Source organism: Peromyscus californicus, unplaced genomic scaffold, assembly GCF_007827085.1.
Source record: "Peromyscus californicus insignis strain IS unplaced genomic scaffold, ASM782708v3 Scaffold_1__1_contigs__length_55948999, whole genome shotgun sequence".
Taxonomy (NCBI): Eukaryota; Metazoa; Chordata; class Mammalia; order Rodentia; family Cricetidae; genus Peromyscus; species Peromyscus californicus.
The window spans coordinates 40,218,426-40,235,119 of NW_026294492.1; the positions used below are offsets into that span (position 1 = coordinate 40,218,426).

At 37.9% G+C, this 16,694-nt stretch overlaps 1 protein-coding gene across 42 annotated transcripts in view; it reads right to left on the reverse strand.

Annotated features, from left to right (window-relative positions):
• The window catches only part of Nrxn1 (neurexin 1), a 1,064,135-nt gene that overhangs the window by 22,610 nt on the left and 1,024,831 nt on the right, over window positions 1–16,694 (reverse strand). For 24 of the 42 annotated variants that reach the window (XM_052746549.1, XM_052746543.1, XM_052746544.1 and 21 more), the window contains one exon: window positions 4,415–4,502. In XM_052746549.1, coding sequence (XP_052602509.1) covers window positions 4,415–4,502 — 88 coding nt within the window. The remainder of the gene's footprint in view (window positions 1–4,414; window positions 4,503–16,694) is intronic. The other 18 variants (XM_052746545.1, XM_052746560.1, XM_052746550.1 and 15 more) reach the window with 1 other exon arrangement.

Genomic DNA, 16,694 nt, shown 5'->3' on the forward strand with positions numbered 1-16,694 from the left:
TTGGAGGCATTGCAATAATTACCTTAAATACATTCACGTCAATGCTAGAAATGCCTCTAAAAAACAGGTGATATTTTAATGTCTAAGAGGAAGGACTTGAGAATCAGAAGAAAACAAAATTTAAAAAGCATAAAATGTAGGGTGGGTGGCTTCTAAGATTGAGTGAGCCGCCGTCTTGGAGGTGGAGGATCAAGGTATACATTGTGTTTTTTCTCCCAGGGCTGGTACAGGAATGGATTCACGTTATGACTCCATAATATTTGAACAATGGTGAAATTAAGAGCTAAATACACAACTCCCTCTTCATTAAGAGTGCTGAGTGGAGTCACAGAGCAGTTCAAATTTATCTAACACTTAATAAAAGGTGTAATTTGCTAGTGTTCAAGAAGAGGCTGGATTGCGTGCCATGTTCGTTTTTTTTTAACATCTTTAGGAAGGAAGGTCGCTGAAGATCAAAGATGATACATACGATTCCAGTGAAAATCTTTTCTTTGAAGGTGTGCATATGTGAGAAGCGGGTGGTAGTCTGCGTGATTACAAAACTTTCATATGTAAATGTTCAGGTAGAGTGAAATACCCAGAAAAAGTGTGTGACAGCTAATTGTGGACTTCTTGACACATAGCTGTTTTCACTAGCTTAGGGAATTACTGATACACGTCAGACACAAGTCTACCTCTGAGTATCTGCCTCCATCTGTAGGTATTCTAAAGGCCTGGTTTCCCAAAGTTTGAGTTGCTTATGTGTGAAACAATTTTTACCTAGATATGTCTAACAGTAACCAAAGTCTGATGGTACAAGACATAATTATTACCAATATTATCTTATGTTAATATAAAAAAAACAGTTGGAAAAGAGATGTAAGGAAATGGTACAATTATTCACAAAAGTTTGTAGAAGCACAACCTCAAAGGGTAACACTATTCAGATTCAAACAAGGTCAAGAAAATAGACCGTCTTTCTTAAATAATAGCTGGAAAGAAGAAAATTATACAAACCACAAATTTTAATTGATGCTATTATACAAATTATATCATTTTGCTAAGGGCACAATATTACATGAAACATTAAAGAAGAATTGGGAAGGAAATCAGAGAGTTGAATGGGAAAGTCAATGTGGAAAAGATTTCATTTATAAAATGCAATACAAAAAGGGAAGCCCTTGACTGAACATTACAATCAGCAGGACAGGGAAGGTCACCAGAACAGCTGGTAGCCAGTGATCCCAGAGGTGTGGCAGTACCTGCTTCATAGTACCTGTCTACTCAAACAAGAACTGACAAGCACAAAACTAAGGCGTAAGGGAGGAAGTTAAACAAACCAGGCTTGTGCAGGAACATGTAAGTGGGAGCAGGGGAGATGGCTCATTTGGGTAAGAAAGCTGTGCAAGCATGAGGACCTCAGGTCAAATCCCCAGTACCCACATTAAAAACAAAGACAAAAGGCCTTGACCCCTGCGGGTGGTGATTCACACCTTTATTCCCAGGACTCCAGAGGTAGAGGCAGACACATTTCTATGAGTTATAGGACAACCTCGTCTACACGAGTTCCAGATCAGTCAGGGTTCCATACTAAGACCCTGTTTCAGAAAATGAATGAATGAATTAATTAAATTATAAAATGGCCTTGCATACCTGTATCCCCAGTGTTGCAGGGGACAGAGACAGGCAGATCCTGGGAACTCCTTAACCAGCCAGTCTAGATTACATGCACTGCAAACTCCAGCTATAGTGAGAGACCTTATCTCCATGGAATAAGGCAGAGAATGACAAAGCACAGAGCAGGGACCTACTGCTATCTTGCTCTGGCCTCTATGGGCATACACACACACACACACACACACACACACACACACACAGACGTTAAAATCGTTGTTATTGAATAGAATCAGTAGTTCTGCATCTTGTATTTTGGGCAGCAGACAGTGTATTAGAAAAGTATAGACATTTACATATTTATATGAGTAAGTGCTCCCTGGAGGGATGCATTCTTAAAGGTTCCTGCTTCACACTGCTGTCTTATGGTTGAGGATACAGCTATACATTGGCAAATTAGTAGTGGATACCCAAGGTTCTTCAGATAGTCATAGATTCACAAAGAAGAGTGGAGGGCCAGACCATCTGGAACACAGCTATGATAAGATGCTGCACTTCTTGCTGTTCGGGACATTTAATAACACAGCCAAAGTCAGGTGAATTAAAAGGAGGAGGAGGAAGAGCTGGACTACAGCACCATGGTTAAGAACATGTACTGCTCTTGCAGAGGACCCAAGTTCAGGACATAGCACCCACAAAGGCAGCTCTAGGGGGACCTGATGCCTCTGGTGAGCCCTGGGAACCCGCACTCATGTTCAGGCATTCACAATCAGAAACATACACATGTACATTTTTTTTTTTCAGTTAAACATAGGGAAGTACTCTTTTTTTTTTCTCTCTTCCCCATCATCCTGTTCCTAGATCCACTGTACCCAGAGAAATGCAGAGACCATGGAGTAGTTGTTAAGGAGTGTTTAATAGGACCCGTGAGCAGTGCTGGAGTAATTGGAGCATTTTCCTCAAGAAGAAAGACAGAGTGACAATTTCAAGTGCAATTAAAGTCCTCATGCCGGATTTAGTGGGCACTTAAGGTAAGGGCTCTGTCTAAAGAAGATGATTGCTGAGACTCCATAGAAAAAGGATTCGGCCAGAGGAAAATCAGCAAGCACTGCAATTAGTCAGCACCTAGGCACTTCTCATTACCACTGGAATAACGAATAAATGCTGAAAAGACGCCTGCCTTCAAAATTACGAAAACAAAATCAAACTCTTACAAACACACAAAATTCAGAGTTCCTTACTGGAATAATCCATAATGGAAGATCCAGAAGTAAGACAAATGTTAATAGTGATGATGATGATGTCTTACACTTTTTAATTAGCATAGAGAGATCTGTGAGAAAATTGGTTAAAATAATGGCAGGACCTTGACCTTGGGACCCACAGTAATGGCCTGATAGTCCAAACATGAGAAACTGATAGAGATCAAGGAGGTAGAATCTAGTAAATGGTCCCTGGAGATGGAAGTTGTATATGACAGACTATTCTGGGGCCGAGAGTCCTATCTATGGGAGGTGAACTGCGAAGAAGGAGGGCTGAAGCAGCCCAGGCAATCTCCAGCATCAGCTCCAGATGAGAATGGACTGAGGCCACTCCCCTTCACTGGCAGCTACTCCTTTGTCCTTGCAGATGATAGTGACAGCCATCTAAGTGGTGCTCAAAAAGAGATACAGCCAATGCATCCCCAAATATTTATATTTAAAAGTGAGAAAAAGTAGACTAACTTTCAAACAGTATGTATTTCTTTACAAGAATACACGTTAACAATTTTATTGAGACGTTTTTCTGGGGTTCTAGGTAAGAACTATGAATGTTATGAGCTAATGGGTAGTGGGCAGATCGTATCTCCTGCAGTTATTTCATTAACACACACTAGGAATTCAAAATAGCACTAATGGGCATGTGTCTAGTACTGTGAATATTTGGTGGGAACATGGACTGGGATTCACTCATTTTTAGGGTCCAATGTCTCCACTTAGCAGTACAAGGGCTGTCTAGAAACAAAAGTACACCATTCTCATCAGATGAGATGCAAACACGTCACAAAGAAGGTGAAAGTAGGCTTCAACTGTAAGTCAAATGCAGCTTGAGCATTGGGGAGCATGGCAAGACTCAAACCTTTCTCTCAAACCCATCAACTATTGTACCTGCTGTTTTGCTATTGCTATAGTGCTCCAACTTCCAAAATTCAAAAATATATCACTTAAGATAGTTTTCCAGCAGACTGAATCATGGGAATGTTTTTCAGTACATAGATCAAATGATTTTCCACAATTCACTGTATATGTTTAGCTTTCCTGTTGTACTAGAGACGACCATAGGGAAAGTCCACGCTAAATTGTATACAAAAATGATTGTGGGAGCTACTGGAATGTGAACGGTAAACAGCTCACTCGTTCTACTCCCCTTTCTGCTGTTTTCTCAAAAATATCTATTATTGGTGGTTTGGGTTTTTAACATTTTTTAAAGTGAGAAAATTTATACAAAAAAAAGGCAAAGGCCCATGGGATAATATTTTTTTTTTGTCTTTGTTTGGTTGGTTTTTAATATTTTGAGACAGAGTGTCCTATAGTCCAGTCTGGACATCACCTCACTGTGCAATCCAGGATGACTTTAAAACCCACATTCCCCTGCCTCCACCTCCCAAACTACCAGCATACACCTCCATGTGGAACTAAGAACCCATCGGTTAATGTACCATTTTACAATGAGGTAGCCAAAGGTAGTACTTGACATCTATGTGGGCATCTCTTCTAAGGAACAGAACATGCAACAAAGATATATAGTAAGGGCAAGGAAGTAAGAAAAAAAATTGACTAACCTAACCCACCTGAGCTCGGCTCACAGGGGTCAATATCCTCATCATCGCTGGGACACTCTGCTGAGGCCACAAGGATGTCATCTGTGGTCTGCAAAAGAATCACAGTCAGTAGGTTACTTTAAAGTGTACTAGGAGGTCTTCTCTGTCTCAGTTACAGGTGAAACACAGTTGGTGTTTACATTACAGGCTGAGAAACCAAATTCATTATTTTCCTTTCCCGATACACAGAACACAGAGCTTATATTCACGAACATGTTTTAGACCTCTCGTAGAAATATCCCCATGTGTGACAGACCTTGATTACAACTTATTTAACATGTGGACATAGAAATGGTGGTCTATCACTGGTAGATGCCCAGCCATTCAGCTGCAATGAGACGCTGCATACAGGAGCAGGCAGATGTTTAAGACAACCTGGCAGAAACAGGCAATTTGAGATTGATTACAGCCCTGGGGAGCTACAATGTATGCACCAGTAGGCTTTATGCAGTACTTGTGCTTGGCTTCCTGAAGCAGAACAGCCGTAACTTTTTACATTTGTGAACAGGTAGTTCAATAAATCTTCGAGATGTAGCTTGTCCTCATTGGGAAACACAGATTACATAGAAAATTAGATATGTATTTTCTTAGATGCAAAATGAAGCATTTAAGATATTTTTCAGTTTTCAAAATTTTATACTCAAACATCATTATTACAATGTTCAGATAGTAAAGGCTGTTTCCTCATTGTCCTTTCCATGGCCAAGGTTTCATAGTAAATAAAAAGTGTGTGCAGAGTGGGCTGGAGAAAGGTGACCATTTCCTCTGTGACATTATAGTTGCTTTGCTGCACTTACAGCCAAAAAGATAACTGTCGCTGTAATAAAAATCAGAGTGTGTAAATCTTAGCAGTTAGTCACATAATCAACACACTGGCAAGCATCAAAGGTTGTTCTTTAGTGCCGCTTATGTGCAGTAATAAACTCAGAGGAGTTATTGCATGGAATTTGTGAAGGGTTACTCCAGATCAGGCTGATGCGAAGATAAAACAGACCAAATCCATGGTGCAAATCGAATTTGCAGAACGTTCAGGAGATTTGGGCAGTTTGGAAGATGCTTGAGATCAAACCAATGCCGCCATTTAACAGGAATTGGAATAACACAGCATGAGCTAAAGTCATTAGAGAGCCACAATATTGTCAGAGAAAACAATGTAAAACTAATTTTAAGAAAACTGAAGACAAGGAGGGAGGGACTTTAATAACAAATACTTAAAGATCTTTCAAACCCAGAGTCTTTAGTTCCCAAAGCAGAATCTATTACCTTGCTGACTCTTTGCAATGTACCTCGAAATCAACACAAGTCTTTAAGCAGCATGTGGACATGGGCTCATTGTGTTTTGCTCTTACTTTCTTCTTAAAGAGTTTCTGGATTAATGCATTCCCTCGGTGTGCATTTCAAGAAGGAATTTCAAAATACCAGATTTCTTAGAAGCATAGTTGTTTATAGAGAACGGCATCAGCCGGTGGTATGAACAGTTCTTTACCTCTAATTAATATGAGTTTCACCAAAGACCCATTGGGATTTGGCACAAATTCATCCTGCAGGATTATCACCCATATGAGTGCCATGGTATCATGAGATTGAATTAGGGATCCCTCAGAGCAATCAATCCAATACATCCCAGAGCAGATAGTGGGCTATATTCCTAGGGCCAATATTTAGCAGGAAGCTATTATCTTCACTCAGAATGGGAACTCTTTCAATATAACCCAAATTAAGTTAATAACCACAGAGAAATTTATTACAAGAGAAATTTATGTTTTCTTGAGGAATTTTAAATGTGTCCATTCAATCCATAACTGTCACTGTTACAATGTTCTTGATAAGGGGAGGAAAATATGAACACATTTGTTAAGCCAGGGATTCTCACTCCAGTATTGCTTCCTCATCCCCTCCTGCATCTGGAGGGACATCTGGTAGTATCTGGAGATATATGAGGTTGTTACTGCTGGGATATTGGTGCAGGGCTATTACTGTGAGTATCTATTCATTAGAGACTTGGGGTGCTGTGAGATGGTCTAAAGTACACTTTATGACTCATTCAGCAAGAATGATCAAAGGTGCTAAAATTAGGGAACCCTGCCATTAAAATGTTATAATTGACTATGCTTTATTTTTCTTATCTGAAATAAAAATGATGAGTATAATAGACATTGTTTTAAAGGAACAAGTCAATACATGGAAAGCACTTGGAATATGATCTCATTGCAATTGTTAATAAAAATTTCCAACATTATCAGCACTAATTTTAATATTTCATGAAGGTGGAATTGTTTTAATTAAATCACTTTGAACTATATTTATAAATAGTATAGTTTCAGATATTGAAGCAAAAGTTATACATACAAATTATTTTCAGCTGGAAGACTTGCATTAGCAATTATATTAATATTTGTAATATAGGTAATATTTAAGCCTATATCTTTTACAGTCTCAGTTCATATTGTGACTTGAGCAAACACCAAGTATAAATGAGGAGGACAGCTTATTAAAATGAATTCATGGCTACATATGTACAAGTCATTAGATAATGTTCTATGTACACTGGTTGCTTAGCTAATGCAAGCCAATCTACTTCAAGCTATTTTCTTTAGGGATAACTCAACTTATTTTATTTATTTATTTTTTTGGTTATGAGCTTCGCCTTTCATGACTGCCCTGACTGTTCCACTTTTTAAGCAGAAAATGTTGTAATAGTCTCAGTATCACTTTTTATAAAATACTATATGTACAATACAAAAGTCATATAATAGTATCTTATATAGCTCTGTTAAAGTAAAAGGAACTACCAGAAAAATATACCTCTTTTATAAAAATAGATTTTTAGGTCTCAATGTACTTTCCTGATATAATACATGTATATTCTTGATTGTTATATATACATTTTTTCATTAAAAACTAAAATCAAACAATCCCTTTGTGAGTAGAATTTTTAAATTAATAGATGCCTTGACTGAAAACTCCATGGTATGAAAAATTAGGAAGCAGCTCATGGAAGGAGGAAAAAAATACCCTCAAATTTCACTCAGGAGGTAGATTTCACCAAACAATTCTCTAGCCAAAGCTGTGTGATTGAAATTTAATTCACTGTGCTTTGAGCTGCCTCTCTGTGACTTACTGCTGAGAGTGTGGTATTAAAAATCTCAAATACGTCACATTAATCAATTCTGTTCTTTAGTAGACTTTTGCTTGATGTTTATAACCTTTTTTCAGAGAGTCAAGCCACTGTAAGAGACAGAATAGCTATCAAGCAAAAGCATTAGCCTCAGGGAGCAGCAACATTCCATTCAAGTGAGTGTCTCTAACTACGTTTAACCACTCACAGGTCAAGGAACCACGATGATGTTCCCTAGTAGAGATATGTCTGTGCCTGAGCATGGCAAGCATCTATTCTTATTTCAAAAGTCCACAAAGAAAACTAGGTCTCCATACCTGTAGACAAAGCAACATGGAAAGAATGTGAGAAATAAAGGGTCAAAACTTAATCTATCATGTTCTGCATGTGAACACCTACATACAGGCCTTGGGGAAAATGTAGTCAGGAGTCATTAGCCCAATTTATCTAATAGTTAAGGATACCAGGGAAGACTACTTGATGATTTATAAATTATAATGACACTCTCTTTTTAACAGGAAAGGTAGTCTTCCCCTGCCCCATCATTTGCAGTATATATATATATATATATATATATATATATATATATATATATATGCTATTTTCCAATAATAATAATAAAAAAGCACAGCTCAAGTGCCTTTGTGGTTAAAAAGATACATGGTGAGTGAAAGAACAAATTTTATGTTCCTTCTCAGAACAACATTTCTAGATGTCATTTTCATGATACGTGGTTGTGCGGAACACTAATCCCTGTCAGTCAAGACACATACAAGAAACATCAACCAGAACAGCAAACATGCTTTGCAAGGAAAAGGGCAAATTCCAAGTGTGCAATCCAGATACTTCACTTATTTCAAAACTTTAATTTAAACAATCTTTCTAAACTACAACAGTCTATTCTCCTGTATATGACAAAAAGTTATATATACATATATAACCTAAAATGCAGATGGAAGAGTTACTGTTATCAGTGTCATAGTTAAGTACTTGCTAAAACAACAACAACCTACCCATTTGTATATTCATTTACCCAGTTTGAATATGTGAACCTTGCCATTCATGAATATTTAGGGAAAGCTTACACTTCCCTGAGAATAGTTAGCTTTCACATTTCTTTAATGTTTTTCCCAATTGATGCCCAAGGCAATTATAAAAAAAGTGGCCATAAATCATCTCTCTGCTTGGGGAAAAGACAGACTTGAAAGCTATTCAATTTTCTTCAAAATTTTTTCAGCTGCTTAAAATGTAGGCAATGACTTCAGAAGAGTTAAAGTAGGAATAAGTAGAGAAACTCCAGCAGGTTTTACCTAGATCTACTCACACTAACACTCATTTTTGGGTACAGTTGACACGAGTTATCTTAATAGACCAAACTCAGGAAATGTAGAAACATGTGCATAATGTTGTAAGTCAATGCATTTTAAGAAAAAGAGAGAGAACAACATTGGACTCCCGCCTAATTAAAAGCTTTCAGCTAATTTATGTAACACAATAAAACCTTCAAGGAAGAAATGAGGTGTAAGAAAACATGAAACTAAATTATTGCTTTTAAATAAAACAGCATGTCTCTTTTATTACTTCTTTGAACTACTGTTGGCTTTTATTTTCATATTGCATTTCCAATTTTAGCCAATGCATATTTGGAGGATCATTCAAGAGCTTAAACTTTCAGAAAGGTATCTCAAAAATCTATTCTCAATAATCAGAATTTGGGGTGGGGGTAAGACCTCCAAATATTACTGGCAGTAAAATGTAAGACCTCCAAATATTACTGGCGGTAAAACACAGGGATGAAAGAGAAACTAGAGAATGGGGTAGTCCAATGTCCCCATTTTATTTGTTTTGGCTTTGGACAAATCACTTTTTGAAATGATTTAAGCTATTTCCAAATTAAATACTGACAGATGTTTACAAATGTAAATTGAGGCTTTTTAATGGTGTTAAAATGAATCTCTAGCTCTGCTATTGAGATTGAATGGACTAATTAGTCACACAGGTTAAACCAAAAATCCTTACTGGTAATGAGGCCAAAACATAATTTATGACTGTAGCATGCCAGCGGTGGATAGTTTCAATCAGCAGGATTCCAAAATCCTTGATTTCACTGTTAGCATGTAACATGCCAAGGAACAAAATCACAATTCACTGAGTGTTCACAGATTTTCTTGTACTAAGACTGACTTTAGTAATCATTCATGTAAGCTCTTCATTTTATGTATCAGGAACCTGGAGCCAGAAAAAAAAATAAAAATAACCAAAATTATATGTCTAATTAATGAGACTATATACACCTCCAGTAAATTGTGATTATCTTTTACTCCAGATGTCTATCCATTCAACTGTTCCTCCAATCATGTATACATGCACACATGTATCCACCCATCCCAACCCATTGCTTTGATGTACCTTACAAAGATGCATGATAAAATGAGTTTAAAACAAGTGAAAATGTGGCAGAGGCAGAATTACCACAGTGTGAAAACCCACTATAATCATTAAATGAAAGAGTTACATACACAGAGATCCATACACAGGTATTTTATTGTTTGATATGAGATCAAGCAGAAAAATAATGACACTAAGGGAAAAATATAAACTCTAGACTTCTATTTTGAAAGCCCTATTATAAAATCTATTTCAGCACATGTATTGTTTTATTTTTTCTTTTATGTTTTAAAGATTTTTTTCATTTTATGCAAATAAGCAGTTTGTTTGCATGCATGTATATGTTATCAAGTGTGTGCCTGGTATCCATGGAAGTCAGAAGGATCTTCTGATCCCCTGGAGCTGGAGATACAGGCAGTTGTGAGCTGCCCTCTGAGTACTGGGAAATACCCTGTATCATCTTGAAGAGCAGCATGTGCTCTTAACCACTGAGGTGACTCTGTAACCCCTATTGTCTTTTTTAAGTAAATCCAGAAAGTTATTCATTGACTTGCCCCAATCTTGAAGTTTACTGTTTTTCTAAGCAATCTCTGAATATAAACATGTGACTAAATTCTTGGCACACAGGGAAAAAGTGCATTGTTGAAACTTTCCTGTCTTTAAATCTACTTGAATAACAATATGGTCACTTACTCTGCTTTCTTCCCATCCATTCAACTTCCAAAGTCTCTCTTATTACGTCCTGTCTTCATAACATAACTACTAATGAGATATTTCTTTTTGTCCCTCAACCAGCATTAGAAATCTGTCAAGTTATCTTTTATTAAGTGGTAGTTTATTCATAATGCTATTTTTCCTTAAAATAACCTAGACATGAGTTATTGATCAAGTTAGCATTATTTCCATAACGATCCTTGATTAGAAATCCAAAAACAAAGAGAGTAGGATGGAGCCCAAAACAGCTAGTTAACCAAGGCGTTTTAGGGGACGAGGGGGGTACTAGCTATTGTCAAAGCCTGTGTCCTCTGGACAGAGCTTTAACCCAGTGTGGTACTCGAGAACCTCTGTAGCACATAATGCTTGGGGAAATGGAACAGCAAGTGATAAGGACATGGCTAGAAACAATGACTGCTTAGCAGAAAGTTCACGTTCTGCTTTTATTGGAATCTATCAGTTGAATACAGATAAGGTCATCAACCACGAGCCCCAGGTAAGCCAGCATCCGAACAACAGCTCTACGGAAAAATCCTTGGTGACTGATGGAGAACGAACATTATCTATCTCAGACGTCATAATGGTATTTTGTTTGCTACTAGGAGAATTCATCCTTTACTGGGTCTAGCTGTATTGGAGTGCTCAGCTTCTATACTTGAGTACTTCCCTCCTCATGGTTCACACTGATTTATTAATGTGTAGTTAGGACGTGGTGCTGCTGGAGCGCCTAAGGTTAATATCTACTAGGTTGATCAATGTTGCTCAAATATTAGTTCAGAATTCAAGTCTCAGTTCTGGTCTTATAAGTAATGTTCACCGTCTTGAATCGCTTCATGTATTCTAAGCACATGTATTCATAGGACTTGCATGTGCACATGTTCACGTACACAAATATATCATATACATATATGTATGGATATCGATACATATCTAAGTATTTGTATATATGAATCATAATAATTCCCCTATATAACTATGTATGATTGATCATGCCTGTAACCCCAGCAAAGGGGAGGCTGAGGCTTGAGACCTTCTAGAATAGCCTGGGCTGTCTCAAAGAAACAAAAATAACAGAGTAAATAATAATAATAACAATAATAATAATTTTTCTATCCCATGGTTATGTTGATGTGCAAAAATATTTTGGAAAGCAGGGAAGCACTCACAATGCAGTCTTTATATGCATATGATGGCTATTCTTGGTTGTCAACTTGACTACACCTGGAGTTGACTACATTTTAATTACAGTAAGACAGTGCCTTTGCTTCTTGCATGACCATAAGGACAGTTGTGCCGAGTGCTGACAATGGCCCTAAGCATCCATTTCATTAGATACATTCTCTTTTCACACACCCTCCCATCCTTCCAGCTGCACAGGGTCTATAGCCCTTGCTGCAGCTGGCTCTTCACATAAGGCTATCACTGGGGGCAGCATCCCTTTTCCCAAGATGGAATTCATTGTAGCATTGCTTATTTAGTGCATATATGTGAGCTTGATAATTAATCAATAAGTTAAGAAGTGCCAATTCATGTCTGGCAACAGGATAGCACTAAATACACAAATTCACAGATATTAAAGTCCTAAGTCCTGTTCACTCTATGTGACAACCTACTGTATTCCAGGACCCAGATTTCACTGCTACTTTATGACATATGGTATCTACAGCGTTTAAATAAACAGAGAAATGGAGGGGGTCAGTTAGCAGCACTACTAAGGGAAAAGAGAGAAGGGGAGAGGGGGGGAGGGATAGAGGGGGGAGGGATAGAGGGGGGAGGGGGAGAGAAGAAGATAGAGAGACAGAGATTCTCTCAGGGTGACCTACGCACCAACGCTCCATGGTATAGTGGTTGTATCTGTAGTTATAATAGATACGACCTGTGGTATATTTACTGTAATTATTTAAAAATGTGCCAATGAACTCTGATGAGACAATGAGCAAAATTTTTATTACATTAAAAAAGAAGAGTATATACCTTCCCAAATTATCTTGAAGTGCAGAATTTTGAGAACTACTCAGATGAGTTTTATTTTATTTCAAATACTGCACGTCAGAGTTCACATCTATATTTAAGCATATGTCTCAGTTAAATAGAATTGGCTTAAAATCGTATTGCTACTTAAAATTCTGGCATATTTCCTTTAAGCATCTACATAAATTAAATATTTTATGAAAACAACGATGGCTGTGAGCAAACAATTTTCAAGGTATAATCATGTAAATAGTGAGTATTTTATCTTGACTTCAAAATTGCAAGAAATATTACATATGACATTTGAATTTGTTACTTTCATTACAGTAAGAATCTTTTTTCCTTATGGTCACCTAGTCTAATTTCACCACAAATCTTTTTGTGACAAACTGTGTTTGTCACCATTGCTCATATGTGACAGCTCATTAAGTCTCAAAATAAGAATGAGAAAGTATAGATTCTTTTCCAGAAGTATATCCCCTAAGACTTGGAGAGAAGGATTGAGGTGAAAATCATACCTTTGGAAAATTTTACCTGCCTTATAACCTTTCTGGTCGTGACAATGAAACTTTATACCTGGTTTTCACATGATGCCCCATGGTGAGAATTTAAGGTAGAGAAACAAACAAAGAAACCAAGAACAAACAACAACAACAAAATTCTGGCATCATGTTTAGTAGAGAGAACGCTTGAAGGCTAGGTGGGAGGCAAAGCTCAAAATGTCTTGCACTAAGTTCATCTGCGTACTTTTATGAAGCATCTTTGTCCTTCAGGAATGCACTAAGATAAAGCCTACTTTAGAAAGAACTTGGGGGTGCTGGTGGATGAATAATCATTCTCTCTCTTTTTTTTCACATTCAATATCCCTTATAGCCACTCCTGTCTCCTACAGACTTTATTGCAATAGTTTTATATTGTATGAACTTTTATTTGATTGCATGGAAAATATGCCTTTCTGTTTTCCTTCAAAAGCTAACAATACATTTAAAGTTTTATTTTCCTTCTGAAATGAAAATTATATGGAAATTAGGACTGGCTGACACAGCTATCAAATTCGGACCAAGAAATAAATGCACAGTCAAGTGCAATCATGCAGTTTATTTCCATTGATTCTCATGCACATTTATTTCTTCATTCATCCATAGTGATTTGCTGAATACTTTTGAGTAACCAAGAGTTCTACAGTGGAAAACACCATTGATACTTTTCTGGCTCCAAATATTTATCATACAGTGAATGAACATGCAGTTGCTTCTTTTCAGTTTTGAGGGAACATCTATCCATTTATGGATCAGGCAATTAATCATTCACACACTGAAGGCTGCTTTTCGAGTGACTGGTGTAATACTTAGCAACAGAATACAAATAGCTGACCAATGAACCAAACATTATTTCAGCCCATATAAAACATAAGTGATTTCATAGAGAAATTAAGTGTTTTATCTAACCACTATATGATACCAGATATAATTCAAGCACTTAAAAATTTGACACAAATAATTTCAAAGGTGGTGCTTGATGGGAGCAAAGTTGCTCTATGATCCATGAAAAGTCATCACTTAGAAAAGAAAGAAGTATGGTCATGTTAATTTATTTAGAAAATTATGGCTTTCCCATCATCATTTAAAAAAAAAAACCACCCTTTGTTTTTACTTTATGAACAGGTGATTCACCTGCATGTGTCTGTGAACCATGTGTGTACAATGCCAGTGGAAGCCAGAAGAGGGCTCCAGATCCCCCGGGGACTGGAGTAGCTGACAGTTACCAGCTGCCACATGGTGCTAGGAACTCGCTAGGAGCGGTCAGCATTCTTTAACGCTGGGCCATCTCTCCAGCTACTCCCATCACCATTTTTAAGCAACTGAGGTCCTCTCATTCCATAATTAAATAAATAGTGCTGATATTTAACTCCCCCCCCCAACTTTCACCTTTATGCCGTACTATTTAATTTGTAGTCCCAACTGCCAGTGTGGCCATCTCAGGAGGAAAGAACACCTCACATCAGGCCAGCCAGCCAATGCTGTTTGACTCTTACCAACACATCACAACATCTAGGGCTTGCCTATAAAGCTGCAGGTTGATGTAGATATTGTTTCCCAGTTGTCATTACTATAAGATTCCATAAGCCTTTGCTAGTTGGAAATGTGTTTGTGATAATAAACTTGTGATACAAGAGACAATCTACTTGTTCTGCTAAAACCCTTCTTGGTACAAGGAAGGTGTTTTACATGTGTAGTTCCCCAGTTTAATTACTACATTCTGAACAATGTATCAGAATAATTTGCCCCAAACAAATTAGGTAGGTAGAGTGTGTGTGTGTGTGTGTGTGTGTGTGTGTGTGTGTGTGTGTGTGTGTGTGTAGGCAAAATTAGGTCGTTTTATTTGTTCTTAAAGATGATTTTTAAGATAGACAGGTTGTCCTGGTGAATCTGAGAAAAATGCTAAGTGACCAGATCAGTCTTTGTGATTCAATCCTCAAAGTCCCAACAGGGAAGGTGCCATGCACTGGTCCTCTTCGAGAAAGCTGCTCTTTCCACAGTAGGCAGAGAAGGACTATATTGGCACTTGAGCTGAACTGACTAGGCTTAAATCCCAGCTCAGTCACCTATCAACTTTGTGGCCCTGGGCAACTTTCCTAAGTGCTCCAGGTTTCTTCCTGTGTAAAAGTGAAGTCATCATCAATGATTTTGCACAAGTAACATGAGAATGAAAGGATCGAAGGCTGACAGGACTACGAACTAGCATGGTAGCTGGTATGGGAAGCTGCTGTTGAGCATTTATTACGCAGACACAGCTGGGTCTCAAATTGGCACATGTTCTCCTTTGTTTTTAATGGCAATGTGGGAGGAAATAATAATCCTTAGCACTAGACTCCATAAATATTTAGGCACAAAAATTCCCTCCATGAAGGAAAAATTCACAGTTCTCCATTTAAATATGTTATAAACAATATATTGTATATTATTATATTATATTGTATATTATATGATATGAGAGCAGTGATGAAACCATATGAAGCAGCATCAAAACATGGACAAGCTGAAAACACAAGGAGCATCTCTGCCATTCTTCTCAACTGCCAACTGACCCAAGAATTCATCACCTTTGGAGGCTCTGAGTGGTCTGAGTAGTTCCTTTCTAGTTAAAGCAAGGGAAACCCTTGCACACTCAGGCATGGGTCAGGTGACCAGTGCAAATAACTGCTGTGCCCGGGTGCAGGTCCCGACCTGCTGGCTTTCCATCCAGTTAGTAACTTACTCCTGTCACTTTAAGCTTCATTTTTGGACATGTGGATGGTGAAAATAGCAAGTAGGATAATTTCCTCCTATTTTCTCCTGCATTTACACAGTATGTCTTTTAAATAGTCCCCTGTTCCAGTGAATGTTTTTGTAAAGCCTTTAAGAAATGCTGGAGGATGGCACTCAACATCACTTGTGACTGTTAATTCTTGAGGGCACTTGGAAGTTGGTGCAAGGCCCTTTAATGATGAATTAGAGATGCACAAAAGGGATGGGGGGGATTTTCCTGATTGTCTTCTATTGAGAACTAGGAGCTTCACTGGAGAGCTCACCTTTGTGCACATGCATCACTGGACAGCATCTGTGACAGAATTCTTCCTACAAGTATGGGGGTGTTTGATTTATTCATGTGATCTGGCTGTGGCCTTTCCTCCCTGCACTCCTCCGCCAAATCTGTCTCCCATTTCCCTTCATTCTAAATGTTGGGATGCTTGCTGATCAAGGACATGGAACAAACCTAGTCAATACAAAAATGTTCCCAGGAGAAATTATGAAAGCATCCAAGTCTACCTTTAAAACTGGACGTTTAGAAGTCAGTTTTCCTTATGATTGGTATCATCCTCAGAACTAGCAACATATCAATGTCTCAGAGCTCAAAGTAGATCCTCACCCATGCCTCAACACTTCCCTAAACACTGTGAGCATGTGTGGTGTGTGCATGTATTGTGTGTGTGTGTGTGTGTGTGTGTGTGTGTGTGTGTGTGTGTGTATGTGTGTATGTGTGTGTGTGTACGCCCCTGTGTGTGCAGAG